The sequence below is a fragment of the Vanrija pseudolonga genome, chromosome 1 (assembly GCF_020906515.1).
Source record: "Vanrija pseudolonga chromosome 1, complete sequence".
Classification (NCBI taxonomy): Eukaryota; Fungi; Basidiomycota; class Tremellomycetes; order Trichosporonales; family Trichosporonaceae; genus Vanrija; species Vanrija pseudolonga.
The window spans coordinates 2,566,483-2,585,634 of NC_085849.1; the positions used below are offsets into that span (position 1 = coordinate 2,566,483).

The window sequence follows — 19,152 nt, forward strand, 5'->3', positions numbered from 1 at the left end:
GCGGTAAGAGGAAGGCGGACGAGCTCGAGGACGACAAGGCGAGCTGTGGTGGCTGGATCTACGTCGGGAGCCACAACTTCTCACCGTCTGCCTGGGGCACTGTGAACTACAAGAACAAGCCGCCTACTCTTAACGTGGGTTTGTTATGAATGTCAGTACTCACCCATACCCAGATTAGCAACTACGAACTCGGCATCGTCTTCCCCCTTCCCCGCGCCAACGCGTCCCTCGTCGCCGACACGATCGCGGCGCACAAGCGCCCTCCACGCCCTTATGGCAAGAATGATGTGCCCTGGGTAGGTTCGCCGTATCGTCTCCACCTACTAACCCTCAGTCTCAGGACCAGCACATGCCTCGGTAACCCTCAGTCACGGCTCTACGCCTATGTATAGCAGCGTACAATGTATGGTAGCATGAATACAGTGACCTCTAGTCGTCATCCTCGTCGCTATCCGCCTTTTTCTTGCCCTTCTTGGGACCCTTCTTATCCTTGGGTGGGTTCAACGTATCTCTCTCCTTTCTCCAGCGCTTCGCAATCTCGACGCTCTTCTTAGCCCACTCATCATCCGGCACGCCCTGAATCTCATACAGGAGCGCAATCTCCTTGGTCCACACGCTCAGGTCACCCGTCTCGCCGCCGCCGCCGGGTCCGCTAGGCGTCTCAAGGATGAGCGGGATGCCCGCCATGAGGGGGTCGCGCATGAGCGCGCGGAAGCCGCCGAGCCCGATCTCGCCGAGACCAATGTTCTCGTGCAGGTCGCGGTTGCCGCCGAGCACCTCTTTCGAGTCGTTGAGGTGCACGCCGCCGAGGTAGTGGTTACCCACCTCGTCGGCGAACTTTTGCATCGTCTCGGCATACGCTTCGGGCGTGCGCAGGTCGTAGCCCGCCGCGAAGAGGTGGCACGTGTCGAGACACACGCGGACGCGCGACTTGTCGTCCACGAGGGCAATCATTGACGCGAGGTCGTGGAATGTCGTGCCGAGGATGTTGGAGCCGGCGTTAGCCTAACGGGTCAGCTGAAGGTGAGATCCACGAGACCCACCATGTTCTCGATGACGGTGATGACCTCGGGCACGTCCTTGTGCACGCGGTTGATAGCCTTCGCGACGAGCGCGTAGCTCTCCTCCTTTGTGCACTGGCCAACGGTGCTCCCAGGGCTGGGCGTGAGTGGGGTCCGTGGAGGCGCTAATCACTCACTGCCAGTTGTACAGCTTGATGCCGAGTTGGTGGCAGCGCGCAATGTCGTCACGGAAGCACTCGTACGCGTTCTCCCACTTGGCCTTGTCGGGGTTCCCCAGGTTGATGAGATAGTTGCCGTGCACGAGGATGGTCTCGGGGCCGTATCCCATGCCTTATGTCAGCACGCCGTCCCAAAGTTCCGACACCCACCTCCCTCGTCCTTCGGCTTGACATTCTCCAAGAACCGCTCCACAATCTCGGGCTCAAAGTCCTTCGCCTTCCACTGCCGCGCGCCCTTCATAAACAGCGCGACACCGTTCGCGCCGGCCTTGTTCGCGCGCAGCAAGGCGCCAGCGACGCCGCCGGCAATGGAAGTGTGTGCGCCGACCATGAGAGGCAGCTCGTATGCCGTCTCGGGGCGCAGTCCGCCGTTCGGGACCGATGGGCGCGTGGGGAACTGGTAGACGGGGTATCCTGCGCGCGGGGGGTGCGACTCGAGCTCGAGGCCGGGCGGCGGCCACTTGGCCTTGGCTGGCGCGCGCTTCTTCTTGGCCGGGGCGTCGTCCTCGTCTTCGTCCTTGGACTTGGTGGCCTTGGACTTGGGAGTGGCCTTGGTGGCCGCCTTGGTCGTGGACCGCTTCGCGGCCGCCTTGGGTGGAGGCGAGGCCGACTCGGCGTCAGACAGGCTCGACGACCGCTCGCGCTTGAGCGTCGCGCTCGCCTTTGTGGCTGCTGCGCGGCGGGGTGGCATGGCAGTCAGGGGGCGGAGGAGAGGAAGGGTGAGAGAATGGCCTAGTAGCCGTCTTGTAAGCGACTGAATTGTAATGGATGGGGGGTTGGGTGGGAGATGGGGTGGTGCTCGTTGCTCGACTTGTCGCGTCTGACTTGGCGACGCGTTTTGTGATTTTGATAGTCATGTCATTTGACCGACCTCCACCTTGCAGCCAGGCACAGACACTGTGGCTTGAGTGGTGGTGTTGATTTGATTCCGTCAGCCAGCCAGCCCAGTGCCAACTTTGTTGTTCACCTTTGGCGGCGGCGGCGACAGCGACGACGAGCGCACCGACCACTCGAGGACACAATTTAGTCAGAGCACCTCTCAATCTCTCCCTCCTACTCTCCTTCACCACCCTTAGACATATCATAGACACAATCAAAATGTCCTCGCCCAACGGCAAGGTCTTCTCCATCCTCGGAAAGAACATCAAGGCAAACTCCAAGGCCGACCTCGAGCCCTTCCTCACCGAGCTCGCAGAACTCGCCGATGTCGAGGAGGTCCACTTTGGTGGCAACTCGCTGGGTGTTGAGGCCTGTGAGGCCATTGCCGAGGTCCTCAAGGACAAGAAGGGTCTGAAGGTGGGTATGATACAGCGACAGACCCGCTGACACTTCAGATCGTCGACCTCGCCGACATCTTCACTGGCCGCCTCATCTCCGAGATCCCCCAGGCACTCTCGGCGCTCTGCAACGCCCTCATCGACCACAAGGACCTTGTCGTCCTCGACCTCTCGGACAATGCGTTCGGCGGCCGCTGCGCCGACGCCATGGTTCCCTTCCTCTCGCAGAACCACTACTTCAACGGCATCAAGCTCAACAACACTGGTCTCGGCGTGTGGGGCGGCACTGTTGTCGCCGATGCCCTCCTCAAGAACGCCAAGGACGGCGAGGCCAAGGGCCTGAAGAGCGCTCTCCGTGTCGTTGTCTGTGGCCGCTCGCGTCTCGAGAACGGTTCGGCCCCTCACTGGGCCGCTGCGTTCGCCGCCCACGGCGGCCTCGTCGAGGTCCGCATGCCCCAGAACGGTATCCGCATGGAGGGCATCGAGCAGATCGCCCAGGGACTGTCCAAGAACCCCAACCTTGAGATCCTCGACCTCCAGGACAACACTGCCACGCGCTCGGGAACCCGCGCGATCGTCAAGGTCCTCCCTCAGTGGCCCGGCCTCCGCTCCCTCAACCTCTCCGACTGCCTGCTCGGCAAGGCCGGAGGTATCGCGCTCGCTACTGCGCTCCAGAACGGCTCCAACCCCAAGCTTGAGAGCCTCAAGCTCCAGTACGGCGAGTTCGACAAGCGCACGTTTGAGATCCTCGCCGTCGCCATCTCGCAGCACCTCAAGGACCTCAAGGAGCTCGAGCTGAACGGCAACCAGGCCGACCCTGATGACGAGTGCATCGAGGAGGTGCGCAAGGCCCTCGCTCTCCACGGCAACGAGGATGCCCTTGACGACTGTAAGTTGTGTGGTGGGGTGTGTTCATCGCTGACCCCGTAGTGGACGACATGGAGGAGCCCGAGTCGGGCGACGAGGACGAGTCGGAGGAGGAGGAAGAGGAGGCCGAGGCCGAGGACACGCCCGAGGCCCAGGCCGGGGAGGACGACGGTGTCGCCGCTGGCGTTTCGGACGGCGGTGCGCTCAAGGCGGACACTGACGCGGATGAGTGAGTAGAAGTTGGCTCGTGTTTGGACCCAACTGACATCCCACCCAGCCTCGCCGACGTCCTTGCTGGCGTCAAAATCACCAACAAGTAATGACCGCCCCTTTCATCTGGGCACGCGACCCAGGCATTTTCCGCGTCGTGCATGATCAGGCGAGATGTAGATAGGCAGAAGCACAGCATGTTATGATCTTTTAATCGGGCTGAGTGAGTGGGGTTGGGATGAGACTGGGCTGGGATCGTGGGTCGTAGGGTAGGCATCAAGTTCCGTCACGATAGCTGCTGTCTACTCTTGTAAGCAGAGAGCAGGCAAAGCAAAGCCCAGCAGTGCCAGGCGAATTGTTCACGAAGACGATCCTCCTCGCCATCCCCACCACCAGCCGTCCGACCCTTCGCCACCATGCGGCCAAGCCGGCTAGCCACACGGCCACGAAGGTCGTCAGATGATCAAGGAGTCAGTACCAAGCCCACCGCAACATAGCACATGGATATCATGACATGAGATGTGCAGTCATATACACTGCGCGTGGTCGTCTGCGCGCTCGTCCAGTCCAGTCTTCTAGCCCTCGTGTTGTCTTAATCCTTCGCTTCGCTGCGAACGTCAGCTTACTCGCATTACCACGATGCTCAAGCTCACCGAATATACAGCACATTGTTGCACCTGCACGCGCGCGTCAGCACCACCACCAGCCAAACCCCACACGCGACCGCGACTCACCGGATGAAGACCTCGCCGAGCTGGCCGTTCGACTTGCCGTTCTCAATCTCCTCGGTACCTGTCAACTGCGGGGGTCAGCTTGGACTACCCCAGAGCAGACAGCTTCACCCACCTGCAGGTTGAAGTACCCGTCGGTCGAGACGAGGAAGCCGCGGTACTCGAGACCCCACTTGAGCCGCACCGTGACCGTCTTGCCGGTCAGGTCCTGGAGGAACGGGCGGGGGTTGACTGGCTGGAAGCGGGGTCAGTATGCGCACACGCCCTGCAGACTGTCTGCCGACGTCAGAGCACGCCCTACTCACTGTGACGGCCGACATTTTGTGGATGGAGAGAAAGTCGACTGACGAACGACCTGATGGACAACATCGAGTGAAAGCGTTGTTGGTGACACCTAGCCGGTGACTTTTCGTTTTGCCAATTAGGCGTGCCAATTCGCCGCGCGCCTGCGGCCAAAAACTCAACAATGGCCACCCACCACAACCACCTTCCTCGACATCACTGCCCAACTCAACTTTGTTCTGCTGTCTGTTTACATTCTCCCACCACCACCAACCCACAATGTGTACGTCTGTGCCGGCCGCTTGGAAGCGTACTGACCCACCTCGTAGCCGGGTTCGCAGGCTTTGGCCAGAACAACAAGCGTGCGTCTTGCCTGCAACACCGAGAACCAGGACACTACTGACCCTCACAGCCGCCGGCTCGCTCTTCGGCGGCGGCGCGGCAGGTAACGGCGCTTCAACCCCACCCACTGGCGGTCTCTTCGGCCAGCCGGCCGCTGCGCCCGCCGCAGGAGGCTCGCTCTTCGGCCAGGCCTCCGCTGCTCCAGCTGCCGGCGGCTCTCTCTTCGGCGCGAAGCCCGCTGGTGCCGCCGCGCCCTCGGGCGGTCTCTTCGGCCAGGCTGCGCCCGCCGCCCCTGCTGCCCCCGCATCCGGCCTCTTCGGCCAGTCCGCTGCTCCCGCCGCTACGCCGGCTGCTGGCGGCTCCCTCTTCGGCCAGCCCGCCGCTGCTGCCCCCGCAGCCGGCGGCTCGCTCTTTGGTGGCGGCGGCGCGGCGAAGCCCGCTGGCTTCTCCGCCTTTGGTGGCTCGGGCTCGGGCTCCACGGCCCCCGCCGCTGCCCCCGCCGCGGGTGGCCTGTTCGGCTCGGCACCCGCCAGCGGCTCGACGACCCCCGCCAAGCCCGCGTTCGGCGGATTCGGCGCGCCTGCCGCCGGCTCGACGACGCCCTCCGCCCCGCCCCCCGCCGCTGGCGGCCTGTTCGGCGGCTCCAAGCCCGCAGCTGGCGGCTCGGGCCTGTTCGGCGCGCCCGCCGCGTCAGGCTCGACCACGCCGACCACCGCCCCCGCTGCAGGTGGCCTGTTTGGAGCCGCCAAGCCCGCCGCCGCCGCTCCTGTCGCCGCCCCCGCTGCCGGCTCGCTCTTCGGCGCTAAGCCAGCCACCGCTCCTGCTGCCCCGGCCGCTGGTTCGCTGTTTGGCTCGACACCGGCTGCAGGCGCCTCGACTACGCCTGCCGCTGCTCCAGCTGCTGGTGGATTGTTCGGTTCAGCACCTGCTGCGGCATCGACCACTCCCGCCGCCCCAGCTGCTGGTAGCCTGTTTGGCGCCGCCAAGCCCGCGACCACCTCTGCCGCCGGCAGCCTCTTTGGTGGCTCCAACCCCGCCTCGCCTGCGTTGGCGCCTGCTGCCGCTGCTGCTCCCGCCGCCACAGGTAGCCTCTTTGGATCCAAGCCCGCGACCCCTACCGAGCCTGCCGCCGCCCCAGCCGCTGGTAGCCTCTTCGGTGCCAAGCCCGCGACGCCCGCTGCTGGTGACGCGGCGGCCAAGCCTGCCGGCTCGCTCTTCGGTGCTGCCCCTGCCCCGGCCGCTGCTGGATCATCAGCTGCCCCAGCTGCTGGCTCCCTCTTTGGTGCCGCCAAGCCTGCTGCCCCAGCAGGAACGGCCGCGCCAGCTGCTCCGGCCGCCGGATCCTTGTTTGGCGGCTTTGGAAAGCCCGCTGCGGCGGCTGCCCCAGCTGCCGGCGCCTCGACTGCCGCGCCCGCGGCCCCTGCTGCCGGTGGCCTCTTCGCTGGACTGGGTGGTGCGAAGCCCGCCGAGGCCCCGAAGGCTGGTGAAGCCCCGAAGGCTGCTGGATTCAGCCTCCTCGGCGCCGCTGCGGCCAAGCCGGCTGACGGCGCTGCTTCGACCTCGACACCAGCTGCCCCTGCTGCTGGTGGCCTTGGACTGTTCGGCAAGCCCGCTGCCGCGGCCACCCCTGGCGCTGCTACTCCCTCCGGCACCATCAGCATGGCTGCCAGTGGCTCTGCCACCCCTGCGGCCAAGCCTGGCACACCGGCCGTCGGCGCCGCTGCCGGCACGACTGCAACCACCACTGGCCCCACCGAGCCAACACCAAATATCCTTCGTGGCAAGTCGCTCGACGACATTGTGGAGGGCTGGGCGCGCGACCTCGAGAGCCAGGTCAAGGAGTTTGAGCAGCAGGCGGGCGAGGTGCGCGAGTGGGACAAGGTGCTGGTTCGCAACGGCAATCAGATTTCGACGCTGTACCGCCAAGTGCGCGACGTGCAGACCAACCAGGAAGCGCTCGACAAGAACCTGAGCTACATCGAGAGCCAGCAGAAGCAGCTCGATGGCCTGCTCACGCACTACGAGCGCGAGATCCAGGCCTTCACCGACAAGGACACCAAGCCGCTGGCTGCCAAGATGCCGGCTGACCGGGAGCGCGAGAAGGCGTATGGTCTCGCCGAGGACCTGAACAAGCAGCTCGACGACCTGTCGCGCAACCTGTCGCAGATGATCGAGGAGGTGAACAAGCTGTCGGCTGCTGGTATCGCGCCAGTGCCTCAGCAGCCCTCTGCGGCGCCCACTGCCGCCGATGCCGCGCAGCAGCTCCCTGCCGACCCGATCAACCAGCTGTCGTCCATTCTGGGCGCCCAGTTGCGAACAATCCACTCAATTGACGCCAACACGACCAAGCTGTCGTCCAAGATTGATGACCTCGAGTCGCGTATGGGCAAGCCCCAGGGCAGCAGTGGGTACGGAGCACCTAGGCGATAAGCAGTATGCCGGGGTAGTAGGGTAGAGCCTTGATGTTGCAGTGTAGAGATTTTATGCATGACTGCGTTATGATGATACAATAGTGTGTGTGTGTGTGGATGGGTTACACGTCGCCTTCTATCCTCTCGCCCTCTGGGGCAATGACACGGTCGGGCGAGACACTGGGGCTGCGCGAGACGTAGCGCGCGCGGGTATCGCCCTCGTCGCCATCCTCCGAGCCCGAGCGCGACGGCGAGCGGGACACGAAGCGCGAGCGGCTGGATCCCGAGCTCGAGCGGGAACGCGAGCGCGACCTCCGTAAATCAGGCGATGAGTCGCGCGAGTCTGGCGTACGCGACAGGCGTGCGCGTTTCCTGCCGCGCGTATCGCCCTCCTCCCCGTCCTCCTCGCCCTCTCCACCGCTCTCCGCAGCCTCCTCGCGCGGGTCCTCGTCCAAGAGCGACTTGCGCACCGGCAGCCCCTCGGCCTCCTCGAGCGTGCTCCGCTTCGTGAGGCGGGGCAGGATGATATCGCACACGCGTTCCTGCGTGAGCAGGTCGTCGACAAACTGGTCGAACGTGGTGAGGGTGTAGCCGCCTGCGCGGGGCGTCAGCTACCGACGGCGAGGTAGTCACAACGGCAAGCCAAGCCGACCCACCTGCATGCCGATGCCGCAGCTTGCGATAGTCACGCATCAGCGGCTCGAGGATCTCGTATACCTCCATCGAGCGGAACGCGAGGCGGATGTAGATGACTGCGAGGGCGCGGAGGTACCTGCGAGGGAGGGAGCGAGGGTCAGCGAGCGGCGCTGAGGACACAGTGCAGTGCGACCCACTTGAACTCCTCGGCGAGCAAATACTCCATCAGGATCTCCTTCTCGGGCTGCAGCTGGAGCAGCCGGAGCACGAGGCACATGAACTCTGTTGGCGTCTGGCGGTCGTGGACGCCGCCGATGGCCTTGAGCGCGATGGCCTTGTCGATGATGGTCTCGGCTGGGGCGGGTATCAGCATCGGCCTCAGCTCACGCTGTCGCTGTCGCCGCACCATTCGTCGCGAAGCAGTGCTCCTTCCAGTACGTCGACTCGTAGATACGTTCGCGGATGACCTTTTCGATGAGGTTCTGGTTGGGGTGTGTGGTCAGCGTGGGCACCAGAGCGGGGTAGCGGCGACAACATACCTGCGGATGGCTCCCATGCAGCGCCTTGACGCCGCGCTGTGTCGTCGCGGCGGCCATTGTGCGCCGAGAAATCGAATCGAGTGATGAAGGCGAGAAGGAAAGTGATGAAAGAGTTGGCGGTGGAGGTTTGATGTTCTTCGGTGAGCGAGTGAGTGGCCACTGACGCCTGTGACGGCGGCTACAAAAACCCAAACTCGCTCCGCCGACTCCCAACTGTCAACAACACACTTTCTTCCTCCGCACCAGCAACCACCGCACCACAAACGCCAACATGTCCGACCGCGAAGGCTTCGGCGGCGACGACGAGCACACGCTGCCCAAGGCGACGGTGTACAAGCTGATTTCTGGTGCGCACCGGCACCACCACGCAGTCACAGGCAGTCCGCCAGCGCTAACACTCCCGCAGAGATGCTGCCAGAGGACCTCAGCTGCTCCAAGGACACGAAGGAGATAATTGTCGACTGCTGCGTTGGTGGGTGTGCCGGCTCTGGTTTTGGTTACGCATGGCTGACACACTCCCCCGCAGAATGGATCAAGCTCATCTCGGCCCAGAGCAACACGGTGTGCGAGGAGAGCTCGAAGAAGACTATTTCGCCAGAGCATGTGCTCGAGGCGCTCAAGGTGGGTGCTGGTCGCTGGCCGTCGAGGATGGTGGGCTGACACGCCCAGCAACTCGGGTTCGAGGGCTTCCTCACAGAAGTCGACGAGAGCCACTCCGAGTTCAAGCAGAGCCAGAAGGTGAGTGTGGGGTGGGGTGGGGGCGGCGCCGGCGCGACGACGACGACGACGACGTCGACGGCAGCGTGGCTGTGTGTCAACCGTCTCGTCTCGGCTTGCGGCCTCGACGACGCCTCGACCTAGACTGACGCCCGCCCGCAGGACCGCCAGCGCAACCAGCCCGACACGAACGGCATGACGCCCGAAGAGCTCCAGAGACTGCAGGAGCAGCTATTCGCCAGCTCGCAGGCGCGTCTAGCTGCAACGGAGTAGGCGCAAGGCGCTGGGCGCTGGGCGCAGTGTTGTACGATAGATGCAGATGCACATGATGAGAAGCGTCGTGAGTGGAAGGCCTGGGGTCGCGCCGTCGCCATGTCCTGGCCTCTGCCTCCCCACGCCCGCCAATGCAATGCAGAGATGTGTATGTAGCTAGCTAGCGCACGCCGTGCCCTACTCCCAGTCGCCCGCCTCCTCGTCGCGCGAGGAACGGTGACGACCGCCGCCCCCGCTACCAAGGCTGCCGCCAGCGAGACCGAACCCCGGCCCGCCGCTACCGCCGCGCCACTCGCTCCGCTCGCCCGCAGCGCGGCGCTTGACCTGGAGCTTGGTGTCGAAGATGCGCTCCTGGCGCACCGTGTCCTCGGCGATACGCTGCTCGAGCTGCGCGAGGGCGACGTACGCGTCGTCTCCCCAGCGGTGCGAGCTCCCCCTGCGGCCGAGGATTTCGCGCCCGACCTCGTCGACGACGCCGCCGACAATCGCCGCCGTCTTCTTGTCCCAGAAGACAGCGTTCACCTCCATCTCGCGCACGCCCGCATACACGCCCTGCAGGTCGCGGAACGCGTTCCACCTTGTCGCCAGCAGCTCGTTGTACGCCGCCGTGTTGCACCCGGCGAGATAGCTCTCGAGGCCGAGCGCGCGCGCGTGCTCGAATAGCGCGAGCGCGACGTGCGGCGCGTTCAGCCGCGTCCGCAGCGCGGCGAGCACGCGCGCAAACATCCGCCCATAGATCGCGGGGTACGCCGTGCGCCCGTCTTCCGTGCTCGTGGTGAACAGGTTGGTCTCGGCCCATGCGACCGCCTCGGCGGGGGTAGACACCAGGGACAGCTCCTCGACCGCCTCGTCGACGGCGGCGAGGAGCTCGGGGGACGCGTCGTCCTCTGCCCGCCGCTTGAACTGCGGCGCCTCGAACGGCAGCGACGACGGCGACTGCTGAGCAAACGGCGCAGGCAGGCCGCTGCCGCCGCGCGCGTCCCCGCGCCCGCGATTGAACCCCGACGCCCAGTCGGACGTCGACGCCTCGGTCGCGTGCAGCTTGTCGAGGATGCCGCTCAGGATGGCGTTGAAGCGCGACGCCTCGTGCGGCGTCTGCCCCGCCGCGCGGTGCCCGCGGTTCGTCGTGCCCCGCAGCTTGCGCGGGTAGTCGACGCGCGGCTCGAGGATGGAGCGCGTCGGCGTGTCTTGCATCCCCACGACGGCGGCACTGCGCTGGCGTTAGTGGGAACAGATGGATGGGGAGGAGAGGCTTACGGCGTGCGCACGACACGGTCCCAGAGCTGGTCGAGGCGCTTGGCTCGCGCTGTATCAGCGCCTGTGGCCGAGTCTGTGGCGGGCGCAAAGGGCGAGGGGTAGGTGGGTTGGGAGGGCTGAGGGGCCGAGGACGAGAATGAGGAGGACGCCGACGAGCTGGATGGTCCTGACGACGAGGATGAACCCTCGGACCGCAGGTACCCCGTCGTGCTGAACTGCCGCAGCGCACGTGGTGCTCTTCTCCTGCCGATGGCGATGCCCGCTTCAAGCGCTGTTGGAAGCATGGTGGTCGAGTGTGGTGTTGACAAGTGCGATGGCAAGGGTCAAAATGGTGGTAATCGAGAGAGCCGAAATATTTGGTGGCAGCGGAACGGGCCGAAGCAACAGTGACGACACCACAGTGGCAACCACCACCAGCCAGCCGCGAACATCACTCACTGCCCACTGGTATTAACATGCTAGGTGTCGGCTCGCGGTATAAATGCACATGTATTGTAGACTTCTTCTTCTTCAGACCCAGCTCAGCTCTATCCCCTTACAACCCGGTGGCCATGCGTCGTTGCAGAGCCTCTACACGCTCCCAAGGGTAGTCGCCGTTCCACACCTCCCGCCCGAGCACCTTGACCATTGATGGCAGGCCGTGCTGCTCAATCACAAAGCTGGCTGCAACTGTTGCCCAGATAACCGCTGGTGGGTTAGCCTTCCGGTCATTCCTCTACCCACCCTCGTGCATGTCCTTGCCCTCGTCGAGCGCCGCCATGAGCCCTCCCATGAAGGCGTTGCCCGCGCCGGTCGGGTCGACGACCGCCTTGTCCCACCCCGTCATGCCCTTGATCCAGAACGGCTGTACCCAGTATACTGGCACCTGAGGCGGGTGTGGCGAGAGCGGGTCAATCTGGACATCATGTGGCAAGTCCTCGGCCAGCGCGTAGCAGCACCCCAAAGGACCAGCACGCAGCACGGCGGCCACTCGCGGCCGCAGGGCCAGCAGTCGGCGCGTGCAGTACTCGAGTGCGAGTTCCTTTTCAGCTTCGGAAGGAGGGTCGATGCCATACAGCGCTATTGCCTCCGTGTCGTTCGGGCTGTGGGTCAATGGCTGCTGGCATTTCGGCCATTCTCACCTGATGACATCAACATGGTGGGCGATCTTCTTGGCGATGAAGGCGAGGTTTTCAGGCAGGCAGCTCGGCTGTGCGGGTCGCGGGTAAGTTTTGGAACGTGTGTGTGCCGACGCGGCCAGCCGACCTACGGGCTCGGGCTCCCAAAGGAACCCCGGGTGCCAGCCACCTTCCGTCTCGGCGCTCATGGCTGCAATCTCGGCGATTGCCTGTACTGCGCGGTCGGGGAAGGACACGAGGTGGATCCACGACGGGAGCGGGGCGGTCCACTCCGTGTCGAGCAGGTCGCGCGGCGAGAGGAGATATGGGTGGGTGAGGTACTCGAACCTGGGCGCAGCGTTGGCGTGTGAGCTCTTGTTGTGAATGTCTCGGCGCCCGGCTCCGCCCAACTCACCCGCGCACCTGGCCGCGATAACGATTGACGGCGCGCGTCGTGCCGTGCCCGTCCTTTCGCTGCCTGAACGCCCACATGTCCTTGCCAAAGGCCTCGAGCGTGGCGATCATGGGCGATGGCAGTGTTTCTGGCGTGTAGTCGACGATCATGCCCAGGCGGGATGGTGGGAGGAAGATGCGGGCGCCGACAATGGCTAGGGTTGGTTAGTGGTGGGTGGGCTAGGCGCGGGGGGCCGGGGCGGCTCACCATATGTGCCAGCTCCGCCGATCTGGCCGTCAGCGTGAGAGCGCGGGCTTGTGGGGGGCAAGCAAGCCTACCTGATCTGGCTGGTCGAGTGGCTTCTCCTTGCCATCCTTGTCCACGCTGATGAAGGTGTCGATGATGAAGGCCTCTGGGGGCAGGTGAGCTTGGGCAAGGTGCGGTCGCGGTGATAAACTCTCTAGCCCCTCTACGTACCTAGTGTTGCTACGCGAGCACGTTTCAAGGACATTGTCGTGCGTGTATTGTGAATGATTGAAGCAGCGGCAGCGTCTTGAGAGATGAGAAGTGAAAGGTTTGTGGGCTGCTGGCGCCCGCTCCTGCGTGGTGGATAATAGTGTCTTTGGCGTCCAAGGTGACGGGCTTGTCCCACCTTTGTCTGGAACACCTCCACCACACAACACCACTCGACATTTTTGATCCCGGGGGTGGTGGGTGGGTGACAACGACGACGGGGACTAGATTGAGGGGGGGCGGGGGGGCATTGTTGGGCGCGCTGGGCACAGTGTCGTGAGGCATGCATGCAGCGTGGAGTGTGTCGGCGCATCGAGCCTCGTCTATTCCAACGGGCGGGCACTTTGCGCAGTGCATGATGGCCGTTGATGCAACAGGTTAACTTCTCATTTGTGGTGACGCTGGAGCCCCGGATCAATTACAAAGTGGAATGCCACCATTGTAATGCAGCCCTGGGCACAATTTGCTAATGCATTTAGGATTACACCCACCTACCCTGACACCACTCCTCGCACCCACGCTGCCCAAACAACAACTGGCATCCATCATCCAACTTCGCCTTTGTTCTCCACACGCCAGTCGCCGCTCCTCGCGCGCTGGCACACACACACAAAAGACAACACAATGACAACCAGCATAACTGTAAGCTCCCGTCACCTCTCCACCCTCCTCACAATGATCACAAAGCTCACGCCGACGCAGGACGCGCGCTTCACGCACCTCCACGCGACCGAGTCGCACATCATCGCCCTGCTAACCGACGACCCGCCAGAGCACGGGTGGTCCGTCATGCCGGGGTTTGACGAGAACGTAATCTTCAGCCCGTATCTCGAGCCGCCGCGCCTCGACGCCGACGAGACGCTCCCGAGCCAGGTGCACCCTAGCTACCCATACGGGAGGCCAACGACACTGGGCCAGGGGCACGCGCAGCCTGTGCGCGCGGCGGCGGGGAACCACCTCTCCGCGGCGCACCGCGACGGCCTGGTGTGGGACGAGCTCGACCTCGAGGGCGTGCTCGAGACGCCGGACGGTGGCGAGGTGCCGCCCGTCATGGCTGTGAGTGGGAGCGAGCTGGCGCTTGGCCGTTGTTTGGTTTGCTGACAACTGCCCAGGGATCAAAGCGCCCCCCGTCACCATCATCACCAGCCCTCCGACCCCACCACATCCCCCTCCCCCGCTCGCTCCATCTGCGGCACTACCTCGAGCGCCAGCGGCACGCAACCCCGCCAGCGCCGGCCGACCCATTCGACGCGCCGGTCCCCAACGAGACTTACGCCGAGGACGACCCGGATAACCCCAACGCTGCCGCAGTGCCAGAGGTACAGGCCGAGCCTGAGCCCGTCGTCGTGAGCGACGACGACGAGTAGCGCGGCAGGCGTGAGCATCACGTCGTTCCAGTAGACAGCATCCCACACATACCCTGCACTTTCATATCCCTCTGATCATACCCACCCCCACCCCAGCCAGCCAAACCAGACATGATGATCCCACCCAATTGTCATCCTTAATCCGAGGGCTACAAAGCCCAAGGACGGAGAACAGGGCGCCCTCCGGGAGCGGAAGGGACTGATCTGGCATCTGGCTGGCATGGTGCGCATGGCTTGTTGTAGATAGACATGTACGCTTGAAGCGAGCGACACGTGTGGCAGCTGCCACTCACTTGGTGCGCTTGCTTGATTCCAGCATCGCCACCCGGTGTCGGCCGCTCCGACTCGCGTCATCTAGTCGTCACTTTCTCGTCGGCCGACACCTCGCTAGACGAGTAAACGTCACAAAGGCTATCAGATAGCGGGAGCGCGGGCGCGGGCGTGCATCGTCGTCACCACCGTCAGACGCAGCACACATGCCCGAGGATGCGAGGACTGTACGGTTCAGTCGCGCACAACGCAAGGCAACCAGCCACCCGCCGTCGCTCGTGCTCGAGGCGAGGGTCGGTCGGGTGCGAGTCGGCCCCCTCCGAGCCAGCAGTCAGCAGCAGTCAGCAAGGAGCACAACATCGATCACGACGACGACGACGGCGGGCGCCGCAGTGTTTGTTCCTTTCCTGCGCCGCGGCGCTCGCTACGCTCATGGTGGCGGCGGCGCGTGTCTCTGATACCTGAGCGAGTTCATCGAACAGGCGAGGTAGACGGCATGCAGCCAGCGGCAGCGGCTGCCGTCCGAACACGCCGAGATTGACGCGCTTGGCACCCAGCAGGGATCGCAGGGCCGGCCCCGTCGGCCCTTTTTTCAGCTTCCAAGCCGCCGCCTGCTCGTCGGTTTCCTGCGTCCGTGGCCGCCTGCCTGCCTGCCCCTGTGGCCCTGTGGCCTGTGGCCTGTGGCCTGTGGCCTGTCCGCCCACGCTCAAGCACCCAAGCCAAATCCCGTCTGTCCCTCCCCCCCAATGTCACCATCTCCGGCCGATCCGATCCTGCGTGCTTGCTGCTGTAAACATGCGTCGTTTAGGCAACTGGCCGTGACAAACAAAATTATCACAGACGCGACGACTTGCACCACCACACCCAGCACTATGCACCAAATGCCATCGTAATGTGCTCACATACGAGCGCTCTATAAGTACACACACGAGGTGGACTTGTCTATTATGGGGTAGGGTTGGCGGTAATGCAGATACGTGACAGGCGCAGTCTGTCGCGCAGTCGGCACTACTCGCTAGGGTAGGTCGGGGTGGAGGAGGCTACGCGGTGGGTGGTGGGTGGGTCGTCGAGCCCGGGGCTAAGTAACACGATAATGAAGAGGGTATTGAGGTGTCTCGGCGCCGCCGCGATGTCGTCTATGTCGAGGGAGCAGCTTCTGAAGGCGATCCGTCGGTGGATGGCTCGCCCGACACTGATCCGTTGGCGCTCGCCGCTTCCTTTGCTGTTTCTTCGCGCTTGAGCTGCTCAATCTCATCGGCAGTAAGGAAGCGGCCGCCCTTGCCACGGGGGCGCGAGCAAGCATGGCGATGCCGGGATTCGTGGAGGTAGGGCTGTGAATGGTGTCAGTTTAACAAGTCATGAGAAAGATGCTGCACGAGCTAACCTTTCGGGACCGCACGAGACGGTTCAGCTCTTCCAACCTCGCGCGCGCGAGGCGGCGCTTGAGTATCCGGTGGTACTGCTTGGCGTTGACGTAGAGGGGCTCCTCATTGTCCGCGTCGGCGTCCTCGCCCTCTGCATCGCCGTTGCCGTTCTCGACCTTGACGAGGTCGTCGTCATGGGCCGAGCCGTCGACGTAGGCCTGGGTGGGATCTTCATGCGATGCTTCAGATCCAGAGTAGAGACCGTTGGTAGCATGGCGGTAGGTTGATGGACCGGGCTGGTTGATCTCGAGATCGAGGAAACGAGCCGTCTCGCCGTGGCCGTTCATGAGATTGCCGTTTGATCGGTCGTCCATGACGCCGGCGTGGTCGTTGCGGTACTGTGCCGCAAAGTCTGGCTGGACAAGGCTGTGGGGGTACGCGCTTGTCTGAGCGGCCTGGCCGTTTGCCTGGCCCTGGCGCGGGTTGTAAGAGTGCGATGCTCCAGAGTGGCCAGTGACGCCAAAGGCGCCCAGGTCGTCGGTATACGAGTAGGATGAAAAATCCAGAGCCGACTGTCCTGCCGATGCCGAGTCGTTGTCGGATGCACCTCCAACGTAGTCGTAGGCACGTCCCAAGGCCGACGAGTCACCAAATGAGGGACTTGCCGAGTATGTGCCGGCGTTGGGAAGGAGGGAGAGGAGGGTGGAAGTGTTCATGATGGTCGGTGGTGGGTGGAGGAGGGGGGAGGGAGGGAGGGTGGTGGGCGGCGATGTGGGTGTGGTGGGAGGGTGTGTGCTGGTGCGATGTCGGCCAAAGGATAGGTAGTCGTCGTTGTTGTGGGGGGGTGCGGCTGTGCACGTCGGAGATGACGGCGCGTGTGACGGTGAGTGAGTGTTGACTGCACGCGACCTTTGTTGTGTCTTGTGCGAAGATGGATTGCGGGCCAAAGGAAGGGGTGGGTGGGTGGATTCCAAAGTGGTCTAAAAACGAGGTGTGTGCGTTGAAAGAAAGGAAAGGATGGGCAACCAGCGGCGGAGAGATCGGGCGGAGGCGAAGGGGGAAAAGGAAAGGGGGGGGGGGAGGCAAACTTGTAAGGAGAGTTATAGAAATCCGGGCTGAAACCAAGTTGTGTTATTAGGAACAGGCCTCCGTTGCTTGTAGTCAAGGGGCCAGGAGCAAGGCAGGGCAAGGGAGAGTGAGGGACGGCAGAGGGGCAAGAGGGGGAGGGGCAGGCAGGGAACAAGGGCGGCGGCGGCGGCGGCGGAGGCGGCGGGCGCGCCTGCTTGCTGCGTTTGCTGATGCGTTTGCTTTGTACTGCAAGTCGGTCGGGGTAAAGCGAGATGTGTTGCTGCTAGCAGGTTTACGCTTGGTGGCAACAAAGGTGGGACGCTATCAAAGGAAGGTGGGGGGGCAAGGGGTGGATTGTGCAATGTGCGATGAAAGTCATCAACCGGATACTGCACTCTGCGCGTGCTATTGCTCTCGTGCATCTTTGTTTTTGATGGCATCTGCGTCGAAAAAAAACTCGGCGGCGGCGGCGACGGCTTGAACGGCTCGAGCAATGCCACGGCCACGGGCCATTACGGATTACGGAATACCACTAACCCGTCAATTACAAGTGATTAGGTTTTCTAATTCCTCCTAATCCGGCGCAGCGGCATACAAACTAGACACTGAAAAAAAAAGCATCCCCACCGCGAACACCAAGTCAGGCACGACCCAGACGGGATCAAAAGAGTGCCACACTGCGTCAATACCGACTTGTTCCGGCGACGCAGGCTGGCGGGCAGCCTTGACTGGCAGCGAGCGCGGCACTGGCAGCCAGCCTGCCGCTGCCTGCACGCACCGACGCACCTCACCTCGAGCTCACCATCACCACCACGACCCCCGTCCTCCCCATCCCACTCCCCACTCCGCAACCAAAATGGCCTCCATCGCCCGCACCTTCGCCGCCCGCGGCTACGCCACCGCCGCCTCGGCCGTCAAGGTGTGTTTCTTGTCGCTGTCGGATCGACGAATCGGCGTACCGCGGCGCGGAGAACTCGGAAAGATGAGGAACGGCGCTGGAAGAGGAGCGGAGGGGGTGCGCCGGCCCCGCTGGCGGCGGCGGCGTGCGCGCTATCGACAGGCGTAACGTCGGTTGTCGTGCGGGCGTGTTGCGCCCCTCCGCTGCTTGAAGCGCCGTCCCGAATCCATCGATGCGCGCACTCCGAACCCGCGGCGGCACGCCGATTCGAGATCCGGACACACATGAACCCACAACCCCGTACCCCGCTGACACTCCCCAGGCCCCCGTTCAGCTCAACTCGCTGACCGGCACCTACGCCACCTCGGCCTACCTTGCTGCGCTCCGGAAGGGCCCCAAGGAGCTCGACGCCCTCGCCAAGGACGTCGAGGTCTTTGACAAGAAGATCAAGGAGGACAAGAAGGTCCAGGCTCTGATCGGTGCGTGGAGCGTCGGCGCGCTGCTGGTGTGCGCGCGGCGATGGCTTGAGAGCAACAGCTGACGGCTTGTCCTCTGGAATGATTGTGCGGCCTCGTGAACTTGATCTACCCGCTCACAAACTCCAACTCGAACCACCTCCTCCCCCACAGACAACCCCACTCTCTCCGCCGCCGAGCGCGCCGAGGCCCTCAAGGGCGTTGTTCCCTCGGGCTCGTCGCCATACCTCCTCAACCTCCTCTCGGTCCTCTCGGAGAACGGCCGTCTCTCGTCGGCCGGCAAGGTCTTTGCCGACTTCCACACCCTCATCGCTGCCTACCGCGGCGAGGTCGAGATCACCATCACCTCGGCCGAGCCCCTCGACTCCAAGTCGCTCACCCGTCTTGAGAAGGCCATCAAGAACACCTCGGTTGCTGAGGGCAAGACCCTCAAGTTTGTCAACAAGGTCAACCCCTCGATCCTCGGTGGCCTCGTCGTCGACTTTGGAGACAAGACGATTGACCTTTCGGCCGTCTCGAAGGTCAACCGCTTCAACGCTGCCCTTGCTCGTGAGTGCGGGGGGTGATGGTGCAGGTGGGGAGAGCAGAACTGACACAATCACAGAGGGTATCTAAGTGATAGAGCGAATAGGTGCAGATGAATGAATAGCATTGCCATGGGTGGGCGAAGCTGGCGTAGCCAGCGAAGCCGCTCTGTGTCGGTGCGGGGCTGGTGGTGTGTAGAGGAACAGGACAGAAGGACAGGATTAGAGCAGGCGAAGGGAGCCGGGGGGCAGCCGTCGTGTATGTGTGTGGGCAGCGGCGGCGGCGGCGGCGGCCGCAGTGGACGGGGTTGTATACGGGCAATCAGCACGGGCGGGGGGCTTGGTCGAGGATCAGTGTGCCCGAGGCGGCAGTCAGTCATAAAAGCCGCACCTCCCGAT

The 19,152-nt window shown here is 63.7% G+C and overlaps 10 protein-coding genes across 10 annotated transcripts; 5 read left to right on the forward strand and 5 right to left on the reverse strand.

Moving 5' to 3' along the window:
• Nucleotides 1–429: 429 nt before the first annotated feature.
• On the reverse strand, nt 430–1,931 carry nfo (putative endonuclease 4; the record flags this gene model as incomplete). Its single annotated transcript, XM_062767443.1, has 4 exons — nt 430–1,005; nt 1,044–1,158; nt 1,199–1,352; nt 1,391–1,931. The coding sequence occupies 4 exons, from the start codon at nt 1,929–1,931 to the stop codon at nt 430–432; spliced, it is 1,386 nt and encodes a 461-aa protein (XP_062623427.1).
• Nucleotides 1,932–2,244: 313 nt separating this feature from the next.
• rna1 (Ran GTPase-activating protein 1) lies at nt 2,245–3,813 on the forward strand. The gene is made up of 4 exons (XM_062767444.1): nt 2,245–2,536; nt 2,575–3,406; nt 3,448–3,613; nt 3,662–3,813. The coding sequence occupies exons 1-4, from the start codon at nt 2,339–2,341 to the stop codon at nt 3,702–3,704; spliced, it is 1,239 nt and encodes a 412-aa protein (XP_062623428.1). The 5' UTR covers nt 2,245–2,338; the 3' UTR covers nt 3,705–3,813.
• A 270-nt stretch (nt 3,814–4,083) lies between these two features.
• Nucleotides 4,084–4,683, reverse strand: SmF (Small nuclear ribonucleoprotein F). The gene is made up of 5 exons (XM_062767445.1): nt 4,631–4,683; nt 4,441–4,560; nt 4,329–4,393; nt 4,248–4,271; nt 4,084–4,202 (listed from the first exon to the last, which is right to left on the reverse strand). The coding sequence occupies exons 1-5, from the start codon at nt 4,643–4,645 to the stop codon at nt 4,187–4,189; spliced, it is 240 nt and encodes a 79-aa protein (XP_062623429.1). The 5' UTR covers nt 4,646–4,683; the 3' UTR covers nt 4,084–4,186.
• Nucleotides 4,684–4,886: 203 nt separating this feature from the next.
• NSP1_2 (Nucleoporin NSP1) lies at nt 4,887–7,379 on the forward strand (the record flags this gene model as incomplete). Its single annotated transcript, XM_062767446.1, has 3 exons — nt 4,887–4,890; nt 4,937–4,969; nt 5,020–7,379. The coding sequence occupies 3 exons, from the start codon at nt 4,887–4,889 to the stop codon at nt 7,377–7,379; spliced, it is 2,397 nt and encodes a 798-aa protein (XP_062623430.1).
• Nucleotides 7,380–7,482: 103 nt separating this feature from the next.
• Prp38 (Pre-mRNA-splicing factor 38) lies at nt 7,483–8,592 on the reverse strand (the record flags this gene model as incomplete). Its single annotated transcript, XM_062767447.1, has 4 exons — nt 7,483–7,955; nt 8,017–8,132; nt 8,194–8,350; nt 8,403–8,592. 4 exons carry the CDS (start codon nt 8,590–8,592, stop codon nt 7,483–7,485), a joined length of 936 nt encoding a protein of 311 aa, XP_062623431.1.
• Nucleotides 8,593–8,756: 164 nt separating this feature from the next.
• Nucleotides 8,757–9,591, forward strand: ncb2 (Negative cofactor 2 complex subunit beta). Its single transcript, XM_062767448.1, has 5 exons — nt 8,757–8,882; nt 8,942–9,007; nt 9,062–9,156; nt 9,205–9,273; nt 9,415–9,591. Exons 1-5 carry the CDS (start codon nt 8,807–8,809, stop codon nt 9,523–9,525), a joined length of 417 nt encoding a protein of 138 aa, XP_062623432.1. The 5' UTR covers nt 8,757–8,806; the 3' UTR covers nt 9,526–9,591.
• Nucleotides 9,592–9,649: 58 nt separating this feature from the next.
• Nucleotides 9,650–12,831, reverse strand: SPAC16C9.01c_3 (putative protein). Its single transcript, XM_062767449.1, has 9 exons — nt 12,751–12,831; nt 12,612–12,685; nt 12,541–12,562; nt 12,295–12,487; nt 12,032–12,227; nt 11,904–11,971; nt 11,506–11,864; nt 11,322–11,469; nt 9,650–10,735 (listed from the first exon to the last, which is right to left on the reverse strand). Exons 1-9 carry the CDS (start codon nt 12,782–12,784, stop codon nt 9,703–9,705), a joined length of 2,127 nt encoding a protein of 708 aa, XP_062623433.1. The 5' UTR covers nt 12,785–12,831; the 3' UTR covers nt 9,650–9,702.
• Nucleotides 12,832–13,299: 468 nt separating this feature from the next.
• Nucleotides 13,300–14,420, forward strand: LOC62_01G000982 (uncharacterized protein). Its single transcript, XM_062767450.1, has 3 exons — nt 13,300–13,428; nt 13,489–13,842; nt 13,899–14,420. Exons 1-3 carry the CDS (start codon nt 13,411–13,413, stop codon nt 14,151–14,153), a joined length of 627 nt encoding a protein of 208 aa, XP_062623434.1. The 5' UTR covers nt 13,300–13,410; the 3' UTR covers nt 14,154–14,420.
• Nucleotides 14,421–15,287: 867 nt separating this feature from the next.
• On the reverse strand, nt 15,288–16,538 carry HAP2 (Transcriptional activator HAP2). Its single transcript, XM_062767451.1, has 2 exons — nt 15,808–16,538; nt 15,288–15,754 (listed from the first exon to the last, which is right to left on the reverse strand). The coding sequence occupies exons 1-2, from the start codon at nt 16,501–16,503 to the stop codon at nt 15,560–15,562; spliced, it is 891 nt and encodes a 296-aa protein (XP_062623435.1). The 5' UTR covers nt 16,504–16,538; the 3' UTR covers nt 15,288–15,559.
• Nucleotides 16,539–17,634: 1,096 nt separating this feature from the next.
• Nucleotides 17,635–18,894, forward strand: atp-5 (ATP synthase subunit 5, mitochondrial). The gene is made up of 4 exons (XM_062767452.1): nt 17,635–17,774; nt 18,076–18,232; nt 18,383–18,778; nt 18,834–18,894. Exons 1-4 carry the CDS (start codon nt 17,712–17,714, stop codon nt 18,842–18,844), a joined length of 627 nt encoding a protein of 208 aa, XP_062623436.1. The 5' UTR covers nt 17,635–17,711; the 3' UTR covers nt 18,845–18,894.
• Nucleotides 18,895–19,152: the final 258 nt, after the last annotated feature.